The following is a 16069-nucleotide window of genomic DNA, read 5'->3' as shown; positions in this document are numbered from 1 at the left end:
GGGGGTATGACAGAAAAAATTGGATAAATTATGTATATTGTATTGAAACAGATGAGGGAAAGAACAGATTAGAAGTGATATATGATTGAGTATTATGGTTAGCACAGGAATCCAGAATTAAGGTTGCATAGAGAAGTGTACTGGTTTCTTTAGGATATATTCCCAGTAGTGGAACTGCTTAAATTGTGTTTCTATTTCCAATTTTCTAAGAAAGCACCATACTGCCTTCCATAGTGGTTACACCATTTTACACTCCCACCAGTAGTGAATAAGGGTTCGAATCTCTCCACAAACTCACCAGAATTTGTTGTTTGCTGTTCTGTTGAACTTGGTTATTTTTGTTGCTGGAGAGAGAGGATATAATTTAGTTATTTTTATTTATATTTCTCTGATAGCTATAGGTTTTGACTATTTCTTCATGTGTTTGCCATCTGAATATCTTTTTGGCGAAGTAGCTAGCTATTCATATTCTGTGACAATTTTATGATCGGGTTGTTTATCTTTTTCTTGTTGAGGTGCTGGAGTGTTCGATAAATTTTAGATATTAGTCCCTTATCAGATATGTTATTGTCAAATCTTTTTCTCCAGGCTATGGGTTTCCCTTTTATCTTGTTGGAGAATTTTTTTTACTGTGCATATGGATTTAATCTTAGAAAGTCCCATTCACCTACTGTCTTGTAATTTATTTTCTTATAGTTTGTTGTTGTGTTGTTGTGTTGTTATGTGCCATCATGTCAGAGCTGAACCTCTAGCACTTTTTCAGAGGCTGTAAATCAGACAGGAGAAGATTTCTCATCTTTTTTCTCAAGAAACAGTGCTTGCCTTTGGGCAGCACAGCTCCTTACCCACTTGGCCACCAGAGTTTAGTAGACTAGAATTCCACAGAGTGCCAGCTTGGGGGAAGGCCCTCATTCCTTGTCAGTGTAGAGGAAGTTCCTGGTTTCCTTCTGTGTATGCAGCTCAAGCGTTACTTGGACATCCCTCAGTTATTTTGGCTTTACCTACTGCCAAAGAGCTTTCACATCAGGAGTCTGAGTCCAAAAGGCTACACCTCACTCATGCCAATTATTTCTTGGTGGTACTGATGTCTCCTCTCTTGTCTTACTCTCATCCCCCTTAAACTCTTTTTTAAAAAAATTACTGGTCTATTTACAAAGCTCAAATACATTGTTTTTCACACTGGTCTTTCCCATTTCCTTCACCCCCACCCACCCATCAAATTTACAACCCTATGAATAAACACCACTCCCCATCTTCACTCCTCTGCTTCCACCCTCCCCCCACCTTGGATCCTAATGCTCATTCTACAAAAATGGTTCTATACAATATTTGTCCTATTGGAACTGATTTAGTTCACTCAGCATAATGCTTTCCAGTCCCTCCCAAGTCAGGTAGTAATTTATAAAATCCTTGCTCCTGCATGTGGTGTAGTATTTGATTGTGTGAATGTACCATAATTTCTCATTCATTTGATTGTGGCTGGACATCTGGGCTGCTTTCATGTTCTTGTGATGATGATGATGATGATGATATAAAATGTATTTTGCAGGCCACACCCATACTAGAGAAACTCCTTTACATTGCATCAGAGCTGGGATAGGATTTAGGTATTATACTCCACCATTAAGCCTCTCAATTTATCCGATCATAGAATATCATCACACAGTTTCTACAGTATATAGTTAGATACGGGTATTTTGTTAGGACATAATTCAATCAGTGATGTCAGAAATTGATAACGGGAGACCAAGGTGTTATAATTGCCTTTTAAAGGCACAGATTCATATTTCATCTCTACACTGTCAAGAAGTATTTGTTAAGCAAGAGTAAGATTGGCATGGCTAAATTATTAAATTGCTTCTCAATTATATAAAAAAAAAACATGGCAACAATCCAGCATCCTTTAAACATATTAAATCACAGCAGTTCTTATATTTCAGAAGAGAACACCAACCCCATTATCTGTCTCTCTTGCTTGGTCTCTCTTTTTTATTTCTTATCTTCAAGATAAAGCACTGAAAACATTTTTCCTTTTTAGTTATGTCAAGAGGACTGAGGAAGCCAATCATCATAGCTGCTAGGAGCTGTGACAGCACTTGTAGGTGAGTAATGAATTGCTTTAGATGAGGAGAGACAAACCTGAGACAATATGTTTCCAGTAGAGCTCAGCTGCTCACAAGATAAATTCTCCACTGCCACTTCATCTGATGATTAACTGTTGCAGCCATGCCGCGCGGCCAGCCAAGTGGCCTTTCTGATCATGCAGATAGCCACCAGATTCCAAGATACCCACAAAAGCAATCTCTTTTTCCTACTGTGGCCACTCCCTTCTTCTTCTTTTTTTTTTTTTTAAATAATAAAGTACTAAGAGGCTGTATGCAAGCCTGGTGACATATACATTGGTGAGAATAATCATTTCCCACGGAAATTACCATTTGCTCAGCACATAAACAGAAAGAATTAAAAAGAAAACAATAAACAAAATTAAGGAAAGAAGTGGCAGGGGGAAAAGAAAACAATAAAAAAATTTAAGGAAAGAAGTGGCAGGGCACTTAGGGTACAATATATTATCTGTCCTTTGTCCCTATTCCCTCTGGGTCCCCTTGAGAGATAATATACCAGTGCTAGCCTCTGGGTTTGACTCCGTAAAGCAGGCTTATGGGCCTTCTAGACGTGTATTTTATTATATTAAGTAAAAGAGATGCAAGATTTCACGTAAACTAGGGGTGAGAGGGGGGTGAAGGAAACGGTAAAGATCCAATGTGAAAAACCATGTATACTATGAACTTTTAAAATAAACCAGTATAAAATAAAAATTAAAAAAAAAATATGTAAACTAAAAGCAGGGAATAACAAAAATGAGAGCAATTAATTTAAAAACGAACCAGCACCACATTTTATTGAAACCTTTCTGAATAAAGAGAGTGGGCTGGATCTGACTGGAAACAGTGGTAACGGCATGGAAATATGCTCAGCAGTTTGCAACGCAGAGAAGGTATTCCTCTCTGTGCACATGGCTTGGGTGATACGGAGATAAAGCTGATTTCAAGCATCATTATATAAAATGATAAATTACTTAGCTGGAATGATGTGAGCTGCAGACAGGAGGAAACAATTAGAACCTGAGTGCTGACTCTCTGAGCTGTCACTGTTGTTAGGTGACATCAAGTGGACTCCAACTCATAGCAATACGTGCAAATAACAGACCGAAACCTTGTGTGATCCTCGCCATCCTCACAACTTCTGCTTTACCTTTTAAGAGGCTGCTCTAATGGCATTTTTGAAAAAAATATAAGAGCAAACAATGAAAAGTGTGGGGTTTTGTTTAAATTTTGTAATGTTTTCTGTTTTGTTTTTCTATCTGGTACAAAGATGGACGAGTGTAACACAGAGTCAAACACAAAAAGTTAAACTTTAAATAGAAAGTGTTCCACCTACCAGAAAACAGTCCTCTATTGACTCTCAAACATGTATAAAATGCACTGCAAATATCCCACTTGCCAAATACCAACCTAATGCCTAACATGCTCCTGATACTCTACTACACAATGAGAAATGGTTTTCAACATTATTATTATTATTATTATATTAATAATAATAATTATTATTATTATTATTATTATTATTATTATTATTTTCTAGTTAGATAAAAGTTAAAGATACTAAGTGTTGTGTGAAGGGTTTATTGCTCAGAATGGCTTCCCAAGCTATCTGACTTTGACTTTGCCATGTGGATGGGTGGGGATATGGTAATAGGGTGTGTTAGACTATCCACAAGGGGGCTGGCTAGTCTTGCCATTAAAATGAGCTGATCCAGCACCAGAATAGAAGCAGCCTCACCTACGGCAAAGAAGAAGCAAGAGAGCATAGTACGTCCTTCATGGTCAGAGATTCTTGCACGAGCTAGACCCAGACCTTTGAAAAAGCAGGCAGAAGAGCAGCAGAGAACCAGAGACCTGATGTGAGATGGAAAAGACCTCAGACCGCTATCCCATGGAACCAGAACTAGGAGCCTTTGCCCAAGTTTTCTGGACAACTGGAAGGGGGACATAATTAGCAGGACTGAGAGCTTTGTAACCCTGGCCTGAAGCCACGAGGATCAAACCTAAGGCACGTGAAAGCACATTTCAGAAGCAGTCCTGACTGTATACTGCTACTAACCTGGATTATCACCTTGTTACTTCCCCAGTATGGTTCTGTGTAGTTTGTCTGCTCTTGCACCAGATTCTGGACCCAGTAAAGCAGTAAGAGTGGTGTTGGGGTGTGTTAAAAAGAGGGGCGAGAGCAGGGGGGACATGTCTGACCTCATGGGAATTGGTTTTGAGTAGTTGATGTCATTGATGGGAAAAGTTCCTGGTAAAGGTCAGAAATGGCCATCCCCACATAGCCCTTGCTCTTTTTACAATAGGTTTTTAACATCTGAGAGAAAAGTTAGTAAATCTATAGTGTGCTGGGATCTTGAAGGCACATGGTTTGAGACCACCAGCTGCTCCATGAGAGAAGGACGGGCAATTTCCTCCCGTGTGATTAACTGCCTCTGAAAACTCTCCGGAGGGTGAGCTATGGATCTATCCTGAATCTACAGTACAGAACAACAACATAGTGAATTTCACTGCTAACCAAATACAAGTCTTAGGTGGTTTGAATCTATCAGCAGCTTCAAGGGGGAAAAGATGGCCAGTCTCCTCCTCTTAAAATCTATAGCTTCAGAAATTTCATTAGAGGGTAACCATGAATCAGAAGTCACTCTTTGGTAGTGTTTTTACTCTAATAAGGAGGAAAGCATATATTAGAGAATAAGACAAACTTAGAATGGAAGAACTTGAAATGTCTTGGTGTGGTTTGAACAGATTAGGTTGCAAAGGGAAGGATATTCAGCACTGGAATGAGAGAGAGGTAGGAATTTACATGCCATGTATTAGGGTGAATGGAAAATAGCCTGGCTGCCACTTAAGTTTTCTTAAGAGAAGCAGTAAGAAGTAACATTGACAAAGAACTGTGATGTAGGTAAAATACTTATCCTTCGGAGGTGTCCATTTACTAATTCTCAGGATCTGCGACTCTATTAACTTGATACGGCAAAAGGACTTTCCAGATGTGATTTATTCTGAGATGTGTATATTACATGCAAATATTAACATGCTTTGTGTCATCACAAGGGACCATAAAGGAAAGATGCCAGAGTGTCAAAGTGAGAGAGGGAGAATATGATGATGAAGCAGAGGTTGGCCTCACAGTATTGCTGGCTTTGAAGATGAAAGTGGTTCACAAGCCAAAGAAGTCAAGCAGCTGTAGAATTTGGTAAATGCATGGAAACAGATTTCCCCTAGAGTCAAGGCTATAAACTGCACCGGTGGACAAAGCCCATCTTTCTCCCCAGGAGCCACTGGAGGACAGAACAGTTAGAGGGGTGCAGACTTGGGTTATCAGCACAACTCCGACACACTCTGCCCCAAAGCTCCCTACTGACCTTGAAAATCACCATCCATGATGTGGTAGTCACTTTAAACACATTTTTTGGGAGTGTGTTTTACAAAGAAAATGAGAAAGAAAAGGTACTTTAAGAGAAAGGGTAAAAAGATAATCAGAAATAGAGGAATGTTCACATAGACACAATGCATCTGGACTGGGATGACAGGAGCAGAGAGTGAAAAAATTATGTAAATTAATATAAAATGGAAATAATAAAAAAGATATGGAGAGACTTTGAATATGTAACATAAGAGGTAGAAAACATCTTTAAGGCTTAAAACTTTGGATCATATGGTTTTAAACCTCATAACATCATGAGGATTCAGTAAAAGGGAATTCTGGTGGCTTAGTAGTAAGGAGTTGTGCTGTCAATACTTATAAATGTCCCTATCTTTTTATGACATTGGGCAATTCATCTAAATTCTATGAATAGCATCATTTTCTCTGGTACCCTAGTGTGTACTGAGTTCCACTACCAACTCAAAAGCAGGTAGCTGAAATTCACCAGCTGCTCCATGGGAGAATGGCAAGCAATCTCCTCCATATAGTTTATAGCCTCTGAAAGCCCACTGGAGGGTCAGCTAACAGCACATAACTGCAACTAGTGCAGTGAGGTGGGATGAAGCATATCTAAATGTGATCTTTAAAAATATTACTACACAATTGGAATTCTCAAAATTCAATAGCCATTAAGATCACCTAAGATGTTTGTTTGCCAAGAGTCAGCACTCTTGGCAACAGTAGCCAGGAAATCAGAAGACGTGTTGTGACGGGAAAGTCTGCTGTTAGGGACCTCTCCAAAGTACTAAAGAGCAATGGTGTGTCTCAGAGACTAAGGTACGTCTGATAGAGACCATGGATGGTCTTTGCAATCACTTGTTATACGTCAGAGAGCTGGACAGTGACTAAGGAGGATAGAAGGAGAATTGATGCCTTTGAGCTGTGGTGCTGGAGACGAGTATTGAGAATACCATGGACTGCTAGGAAAATAAACAGATTTGTCCTGGAAAGGGTTAAACCGGGTGGCTCCTGGGAGGCAAGGATTCTGAGGCTCCGTCTAACATACTTTGGACATGTTGTGAGGAGAGATCGGTCCTTGGAGAAGGACATCATGCTTAGGAGGGTAGAGGGACGGCGCAGGAGGGGAAGGCCCTCTATGAGGTGGATTGATTCAGTGACTGGGATAATCGGGATGGGAGTGTCAGAGACAGTGCGATTGGCACAGGACAGAGTTTAGGGCTGTTGTACATAGGGTCGCTATGAGTCACAAGTGACTCGATGGCACATAACAACAACAATAACAATAGTGGAAAAGCAGGACAGCATGTAATAAACATTGGGGAGGATGTGGAAAGATAGGAACTCTTCTACATTGTTGTTGATTATAACTTGGTACAACCACTCTGGACGGCAACCACTTCTCAGAAAGCTGAACACAGAAATTCCACATGACCCAACCATTCCACTGATTGGAATATACCCCAAGAAAATGAGAACTGAGGCACAAACTGAGATTTGTACACCAATGATCATAGCAGTGTATTCACCATCACAAGAACATAGAAACAGCCCAAATGTCCAACCACAATTGAATAGATTGAGAAATTATAGTACATTCACATGATGGAATACTATGCAGCACTCAGGAACAATGATTTTGTAAATCACTACCTAACTTGGGAAGGACTGAAAAGCATTATGCTGAATGAACTAACTCAGTCCCATAAGGACAAATAATGTGTAAGACCATTATTGCAGAAATAGATAACTAGTAAAACATGTATGAGGATGAGGGGATAATACAGGGCTGAGGATAGGTGGGGGCATAATCATAGGGTCACACAATTTGATGGGTGAAAGGAGAGTCAGGTTAAGGAAATGAGAAAAATCTGGTGTTAAAAACAATGTAGACGAACTTTATAAGTAAACCAGTATAAAATAAAATTTTTTAAAAGTATCTGATACTGTGTGTGGGGAACACTGTTGTTGTTGTTATGTGCCATCGAGTCACCTGCGACTCACAGCGACCCTATGTACAAGAACCCTAAACGCCATTCTATCCTGTGCCAACCTCGCTGTCCCAAACACACTCATTCCCACCACTCCACTCACAGAATCAATCTATCTCATCGAGGGTCTTCCTCTCCTGCGTTGTCCCTCCACTCTGCCAAACATGATGTCCCTCTCTAAGGACCAGTCCCTCCTTGCAACATGCCCAAAGTACGTCAGATGAAGCTTCAGAATCCTTGATTCCAGGGAAGATTCTGGCTTCACCCTCTCCAGGACAAACCTGTTTGTTCTCCTAGCATCCATGGTATATTCAACACTCTTCTCCAGCACCACAACTCAAAGGCATTGATTCTCTTTCTATCATCCCTATTCACTGTCCAACTCTCTGATGCATAGCACGTAACTGCAAAGACTATAGCCTGTATCAGGTGCACCTTAGTCTCCAGCCTGACGTCGTTGCACTTCGGTACTCTTGAGAGGTCCCTCACAGTGACTTTCCCAATGCAATTCGTCTCCTGATTTCCTGGCTGCTGTTACCAAGAGTGTTGACTGTAGAACCAAGTAAACTAAAACTGTTAACTATCTCAATCTCTTCACCATCCATACTGATGCTGCCAATTGGCCCAGTGGTGAGAACCTTTGTTTTCTTGATATTGAGCTTCAATCCATATAGGAGGCTGTAGTCCTTGACCTTCTGCAGAAAGCGCTTCAGGTCCTCCTCAGTTTCAGCGAGCAGGGTTATGTCATCTGCATAACACAGGCTGTTGACAATTCTTCCACCAATCCTGATGCCACATTCCTCCTCGTACAGCCCAGCGTCTCGGATGATCTGTTCTGTATACAGATTGAAAAGGTATGGAGACAAAATTCATCCCTGATGGACCCCTTTCTTGATTTTGGACCATCCAGTGTCTCCCTGCTCTGTTCTGACGACTGCCTCTTGGTCCAAGTATAGGTTTCGCATTAGCACGATCAAATGTTCTGGGATTCCCATTCTTTTCAGAGTCAGCCAAAGCTTGTTGTGATCCACACCGTCAAACGCCTTTGCATAGTCAATGAAGCACAGACAGACATTCTTCTGGTATTCTCTGCTTTCTGCCAAGATCCATCTTACATTAGCTATAATATCCCTAGTACCGTGACCTCTTCTAAATCCAGCCTGCACACCTGGCAGTTCTCTGTTGACATATCGTTCCAAACGTTTTTGGATAATTTTCAGCAGAATCTTGCTTGCATGTGATATCAATGATATTGTTTGATAATTCCACACTGTTGGGTCCCCTTTCTTCCAGTCAGTGGGCCAGCTGGCTGTCGTCCAGATTTCCTTGCACAACTTAGTGAGCACATCCAGGGCAGCATCTGTTTGTTGAAATAAATCAATTGGTATGCAATCAACTCCTGGAGCCTTGTTTTTTGCCAATTCCTTATAGCAACTTGAACTTCCTTCTTCATCACCATAGATTCTTGCTCATATGCTACTTCATGAAATTCCTCTGTGTCAGCCAATTCCTTCTGATACAATTAGACTAAAAAAAATTAAGTATGCATAATTTTGAAGTTGCCGTCCTGCGGTCACTTGTGGTTGCTGTGAGGCTGAACACTGTGACACGGATGTGTCAAATGCGTTAATGGTTGGCTACCCAATGAGGACTGAGAGTGGGGTGGAGCTCCCCGATTAAACAAGCGTGGAAGGAGGAGTGGCATCCACTTCCATAATAGCTTGTCTCCAGAAACACTATGAACTTGGAGAGAGGATGAAAGGCACCCAAGCGTCAAGGACTCTCCTTCATAGGGTCGCTATGAGTAGCATGCGACTCGATGGCACTTAACAATAACAACAACAACAACAACAATTTTGAAATAAAAATCTTCACTCAATTAAAAGAGTGAGGATTTTTTCAGCTCTGTGAAAAAAAAATATTTTCAGCTTGTGTATAATAAAAGATTTAAAAAGTAACTAAAAGGGAGCTCTGATGGACTAGTAGCAAGAAGCTGTGCTGCAATCCCAAAGGTATGCAGTTTGAATCCACCAGATGTTCCACTGGAGAAGGTGGGACAAGAAATAAAAAATGATCAAAATATAATGTGTAAAAACAGCTGAGATTCTAGCAGATAAATGGAAAAGCACAGAAGACAACTGAAACAAGAAAGATTACTCCTAAATTGAATGAAATATCAATTAAACAAGGCAACATATATAAATATGTATAATAAAGTAATAGTAATATTTAAAGTTAAAGAAAAGAAATAAAACATCAATTCTGATGGTATAAAAATATGTATGGGCAATAATGGATAATCTTCCCTAAAATTTCTGTAAAGTTTAATAATAAATAATTATTAATAACTTGTTGTGTACCCTCAAGTCTGAACTAATCGATAGCTGAGCCTCCAGCGCAGGTTTTCACGGGCAGGAAATCACAGAAAAGATTATCCATCTTGTTCCCACAGAGCAGCTGGAGGATTCGAATTGCCTATCTTTGCGTTGGCAGCACAATTTCTTACCACTGAGCCATCAGAGAGATAATCTTTTCTCAATTTTTCAAAAAACTAGAACGAATCCTAAGAAAACTATCAATGATTACAATGTTTTAAATATTATTATAACCAATTAGAAAAGAGAAAAATAATAATCCTCAAAGACTTTCTACAGACAACAGGCAAACCATTAAACTGGGGAATTGTTATTGTTTCTGCCACAGAATTAGCATGAGAACCAGCAAGAGCCACTTCCGTCTATCTTTGGCACTCAGATGAGAGTTATGCACCTATTACTCTAAAGATGCAAAGCACTTCTCAACAAGGGACATTTAATAACACATTTATCATTTGAAAAATATAACACAAAATAGAAGAAAAACAGAAAATTGGATATATCATAGAAGAAGTTTAGAATTTCAAGAAAGTTAAACAAGACTACACTTAACTGTATTTAAAGGGAAATATTTTTTATCAAAGTACAACATTCAAAGCAAGTCATAAAATTCAAATATGGAAACTGAAGGTATCAAAATTATAAAACAGGATGAGGTGATCAAAAGTAACAAATACAATCAGTAAGCTGTTCACTGTAATTAAATTTTTACCACTTTTAGTCTGTCTTAACACATAATGTTACAGTCTAGGCAACAGATTGATGTTTTATTTTAATACTAAACCATTATTTGCATTTCAGTTCTTTTAATTTCTTTTCCTTTTGTCCCCAAATCAGTTACAACAATGCAAGAAGAGACTTCTAATAACCACTTGTACTTTCCTAGATTTACATTTTGATACTATATTCTAACAGAAAAATTTGTATTTTCAGCCCTATGTTTCTTTAAAGATGTCTCTGGTGTTACAAGATTGCTTTAAATAAAAACAAAATCCATACAAACCAAAATTTAAAAGGTTTAAGACTCATAATTCTGGCAGACTTGATAACACAATCCAATAACAAAAATTATTAACAGAATTGTACAAAAACAGTGAATTCTATAGTAACTGGAAATTTTTCCCATTCTTGAATATCTAGGAACAGTTCATAATTTACTGAAAAGCTGGTCGTCTTCAGTAGAAGAAAGTGCGTTGGATACCCATCCGACCCTACTCTTAAGAAGCAATGCAGGCCTCATGGTTGGGTGGGCCTAATTGGCACTCATCCAGCTGTGCCTCTCGAGGAAGTGGTCCCTGAGTGCCTGCAGAGAACAGCTGGGTTGCACTGGGGTCATGAGGTGTTGGAAGCTGACCTGGGAGGTGAGGAGAAAGACTTTTACATGACAAGCTGCCAAGTCTGGACCCTGGTCACCAGAGGCCAGGCAAGGGGTGGAGTTCTGATCTGATAGCAAGGACTTGATTTTATAAAAGACCCAGAAGAAACCTCTCCACTATTTCTGTTTCCTCCCACAACAAACCATGGATTCCACAAGAAAGAAGTGACACTCAGACCCCAGTACTATTGTCTTTGAGACCTTGGTTTGTGCTTTATTATCAGGCTATAGCTAGTGGCAGCCCATAATGGTGGGAGGAGAGGATCTTTACTTACCTGTGTTGTTTCTTTTGGAAGTAAGCCTAGGTTAAATGTAAATTATCCTCTTGCCAGTCTAGTATAAACTCAGGACAATAACCTTTGACACTCTATAAAAGGAAACATACATTCACTTTTCCATTCTTCACACACACACACACACACACACTCTCACACCCCTAATGAGGAAAAAAAAAATGTTAAAAAACATTTAATACTGACTAGGCTATGTTGGCCTAGTGGTAAGGAGCTGCACTGACAACTTGAAGGTATGAGGTTCAAATCACCAGCTGCTTTGCAGAAGAAAAATGGGCAGTCTCCTCCTGTGTAAGTTACTGCCTCTGAAAACCCACTGAGGGTCTCTCAGCTATGAGAAGGTTCTGACTCAACAGTACGTAACAACAGCCACAAGCACACTATCACATTATTAATGCATTAACATTACCAGAAAATTTTAAGACTCTAACAGATTAGAAGAAAAGATTTGGTCTTTCCTTTCCTATTATGGATTGAATTATGTCTCACAAAAATATGTGTTGTAAATTCCAATCTCTATGCCTGTGATTATCCTCCCATTTAAAATGGTTTTTCTTTGTTATGCTAATGTGTGAGTACTAATATGGAGTGTGTTTTAATCAATCCCTTTCGAGACACACAAGAGTTCACACAAGCCAAGAGAAGTAGAGAAGAAAGACAGATGCCAAGTCACATGAGTATCATCAGTACCAGAAGCTCAGAACTGACAAGCACCTCTCTCCAAATATGACAGAGATAAAAATTCTTCCCCTATAACTAGCACTGCAAGTGTACTCTATTGCACATAGGGTTTTCGAAGGCCTGTTATTTTGGAAGTGAATGGCAAATCCGTCTTCCTAGTCTGCTTTAATTTTGATGCTCAGCTTTCGAACAATATCTGACAGACAAGCATTTTATCAAAAAGAGCAGACTGCTATGCATCAGAGAGCTGGACAATGACTAAGGAGGGCAGAAGATGAATTGATGCCTTTGAGTTTTGGTGCTGGAGAAGAGTACTGAACATGTACCATGGACCGCCAAGGGAACAAACAAGTCTGTCTTGGAGAGAGGTGAAATCAAGTTTCTCCTTGGAGGCAAGGATTTGGAAGCTCCGTCTCACATACTTTGTGGCCAGGAGGGACCTGTTCTTGGAGAAGAACATCATGCTTGGAAGGGTAGAGGGACAGCTCAGTAGAGGAAGACTTCAGATGAGATGGATTGATAGAGTGAGTGAGGCAATGGGGGTAGTTGTGTTGGAGTCAGTGAGACTGGCTCAGGACAGGGCAGGCTTCAGAGCTGTTGTACATAGGGGTTGCTACAAGTCATAAGGCAACTCGATGGCAACATAACAACAACAACAATTAGCATCCTGAATTCAAACTTCTGGCCTCCTAAACTTCGAGAAAATACATTTGTTGTTCAAAGCCACTCATTTCATTGCTCTGCTATAGCAGCACTTAATATCTAAGATAATTATAATTGCTATCTAATTTCTTATCTCATAAAGATAGTGAAAGACTTGAATCACGCGGTGTAAAATTTTTTAAAAATGGTAAATCTGCATTGACTCATACATGATGTTTATTGTAAATTTCTAAAATAATTTACAACTATCCATTAAGATAATTTTCAATACCCTAATAATTTATAAACTGTCAAAAATTAAGGTGGAAAAGAAAGTATTCTTCTACTCATGGACCATTTTTTCTAAAAAGTTCACCTTTTCCTTCTGTATTACTATTATTTAATGAAGATAATTAATTAAAATGATGCTGCAACTAAAATAAGTCTTGTCAGGTGGTCCTTTACACTCCATAAAGGAGGCTAGGAATCTCCTTTGACATATTTTTCCCCAAATAATCATTAAACACATGTATATTACAGAGGCTGAGTTTGATAATTTCTTTTTGTAAACTGATCACTACTTTTTGCTAGATAAAACAATAGCATGGTGGTCGTGGTCTACACTGCCAGCAGCCTGCAGTCTCACAATTTACCAATGTAAAAGTGCTCAATGTGAAACCCACCTCACCAGAAAGTACACCTTTAAGAGGCAAACGCAAAAAACAAAATTTACTTCATGATAAAAAGAAACAACATTCTTCAAAGAAATGTCAAAAGACAACAGAAAGCAGTTTTGTTGTATCAGTTGACACATAGAGAAAAAAAGGAGAAATGAGTTACCTTTTTGTGCAAGGCATGGAATTCACTATACCTCTTTTCAACAAAGTGTTTTCTTCCATTCATTAGTACTTCTATCTTGAAGACCTAAGGAAAAAAAATTAAAAAGATTAATTCCACCAGCTCTAAGCCCTCAATTGTCTGATGTAGTAAGTTTGTGACCATGATATATTTCATCCCTTTAATTACAGTAGCTGATCCCCCCAAACCAGAAGGCTCAGGAGACCCTGGCCCAACAGGCCTGATTAATGAGCACTCAAGCCAAATGCTCACTAACAAACTCCAGTACTCTCAGCAAGTGTGTCTAAATGGAAACTTAAACTCAGTAAAATGCTTATTTTTGTAATAGAAAAATATTCTTCAACTAAAATTGGTACTTCACCTAATGATGATACTTAAAAATGTGACATGACAGACACATTTAGTTAAAACCTGGGGCACGTGGGCATCTCATTATCACAGTATTTCAATGACAGCAGCACTGTCATCCAAAGCCAATCAAGCAAACAGTAGTACATTTTAGGTTAATTTCTTCCTAACCCACATATTCATCTCCAGTCTCAGCTGGGCTTGTTCTGCTGTTTGCAAAACAGGGGTAAACTGCAGTAAAGGTTCATTTTCCTTGCCTGATGCGAGTGACAGCTTGAGTGCCTACCTCCAGAAGGTTGAAAGGCCAGATGAAAAGGCTCTCTAGGTGCCCTAATTAGTAGGCACTAACATGACATTTTCTTGATTTTTAGGTCAGCGGGTCAACACTAGAACAAGGGATGCGAAATATTGTGAAATGCTCATGAAAACACAAAGGTAAGGGGGGCAGGCGAGGCTCAGCAGGAACTGAGAGTAGGTGCTCCTTTACCTCCAATCGGTGGCTTCACATTTCACTCTGCTTTGCTGATTAACAGTCTGTAAGATACCTAGTTTAATGAAAGAGTCTTTCTTTTACTTATCAAGGAGAAAAGTGAATTGGGGGCAGGGGATGGGCAGGAAGAAAAGTACAATGAATGACTGGAAACCCTAAGTCTTTGTAAACTTTCATAAAAATTAATTTTTTTTAAAAGATACTAGTTGAAGGAAACCTGATATGTCAGTGCTATTCCTCATCTGAATAAGAACTAAGGTTGGGGTTCTATAATACTAAAAGAAGCTAAAACCATAGTTACTTAACTTCAAAATTGTTGTTATGTGCCATCAAGTCACCTGCAACTCACAGCAACCCTATGTACAATAGCCCTAAACCCTACTCTATCCTGTCCAAGCTTACTGTCTCTGACACACCTACCCTCATTACCCCAGTCACTGAATCAATCCATCTCATCAAGGGTCTTCCTCTCCTGTGCTGTTCCTCCACTCTCCCAAGCATGATGCCCCTCTCCAAGGACTGATTCTGCATCATGTCAAAAGTATGTCAGAGGAAGCTTCAGAATCCTTGCCTTTAAGGAGCAGCCTGGTCTCACTAACTTGCTTGCTCTCTTAGCAGTCCATGATGCAGTCAATACTCTTCTCTAGCACCACAGTTGAAAGGTATCAAGAGCTCTGGTAGCCTCAAAGGTGGCACCCTTCTGCCAATTCCAATTCACCAGCAACTCCACGGAGAAGGATGGGCAATCTCCTCCCATGCGATTTATAAGCTCTAAGAACTCACTGGAAGGTCAGCTACGAGTCAAGTTCTAACTCCATAGAAACTAGTGTACTTTTTAGTTTTAGCATATGAGATACAATATTACATTCATTTCAAATAGAGTCTGTGGCTCTGTATTTCTACCTTACATGGAAATATGACTCCATGAGAAAGCCATAAATAATGTCATCAAATATAAAATGTGCCTGCATTTTTATGCTTTTTTCCCAAACAGAAAATAAATTTTCTTTTGTTGTCATGGCTTACTTTAAGAAGATGCCTGCTTCCACTCCCTGACCTCAAAATCTACTACACAGCAATAGTAACCAAAACAGAATGGCACTGGTACAGTGATAGGCACATAGAGCAATGGAACAAAACTGAGAACACAGAAACAGACCCATCCATCTATCTACAATCAACTGAGATTCAACAAGGAAATAAAGCCTACCATACGGGGAAATGACAACCTCTTCAACAAATGGTGCTGGCAAAAATGGACTGCTACCTGCAGAAAGTTGAAACAGGATCCACATCTCACATCATACATAAAAATCAACTCAAGGTGCATCAGAGACCTGGGAGTAAAGCCCAAAACCATAAAGTTAATTATAAACAAACTAGGAACAAGCTTAGACAGCCTGTTGTTGTTGTTGTTATGTGCCGTCGAGTCGTTTCCGACTCATAGCAACCCTATGCACAACAGCCCTAAACCCTGCTCTATCCTGCGCCAACCGCACCGCCTCTGACACACCCATCCTGATTAC

The 16069-nt window shown here is 39.5% G+C and overlaps 1 protein-coding gene across 1 annotated transcript in view; it reads right to left on the bottom strand.

Moving 5' to 3' along the window:
* The window catches only part of LOC102847569 (sorting nexin-24-like), a 244642-nt gene that overhangs the window by 109521 nt on the left and 119052 nt on the right, over nucleotides 1-16069 (bottom strand). Inside the window, exon 2 of the mRNA XM_006885997.1 lies at nucleotides 13688-13771. Coding sequence (XP_006886059.1) covers nucleotides 13688-13771 — 84 coding nt within the window. The remainder of the gene's footprint in view (nucleotides 1-13687; nucleotides 13772-16069) is intronic.

This window comes from Elephantulus edwardii, unplaced genomic scaffold, assembly GCF_000299155.1.
Source record: "Elephantulus edwardii isolate Elephantulus edwardi_28Jun2011 unplaced genomic scaffold, EleEdw1.0 scaffold00046, whole genome shotgun sequence".
Taxonomy (NCBI): Eukaryota; Metazoa; Chordata; class Mammalia; order Macroscelidea; family Macroscelididae; genus Elephantulus; species Elephantulus edwardii.
Note: the sequence above shows the minus strand (reverse complement) of the source record. Positions and strands in the feature narration are given on the sequence as shown.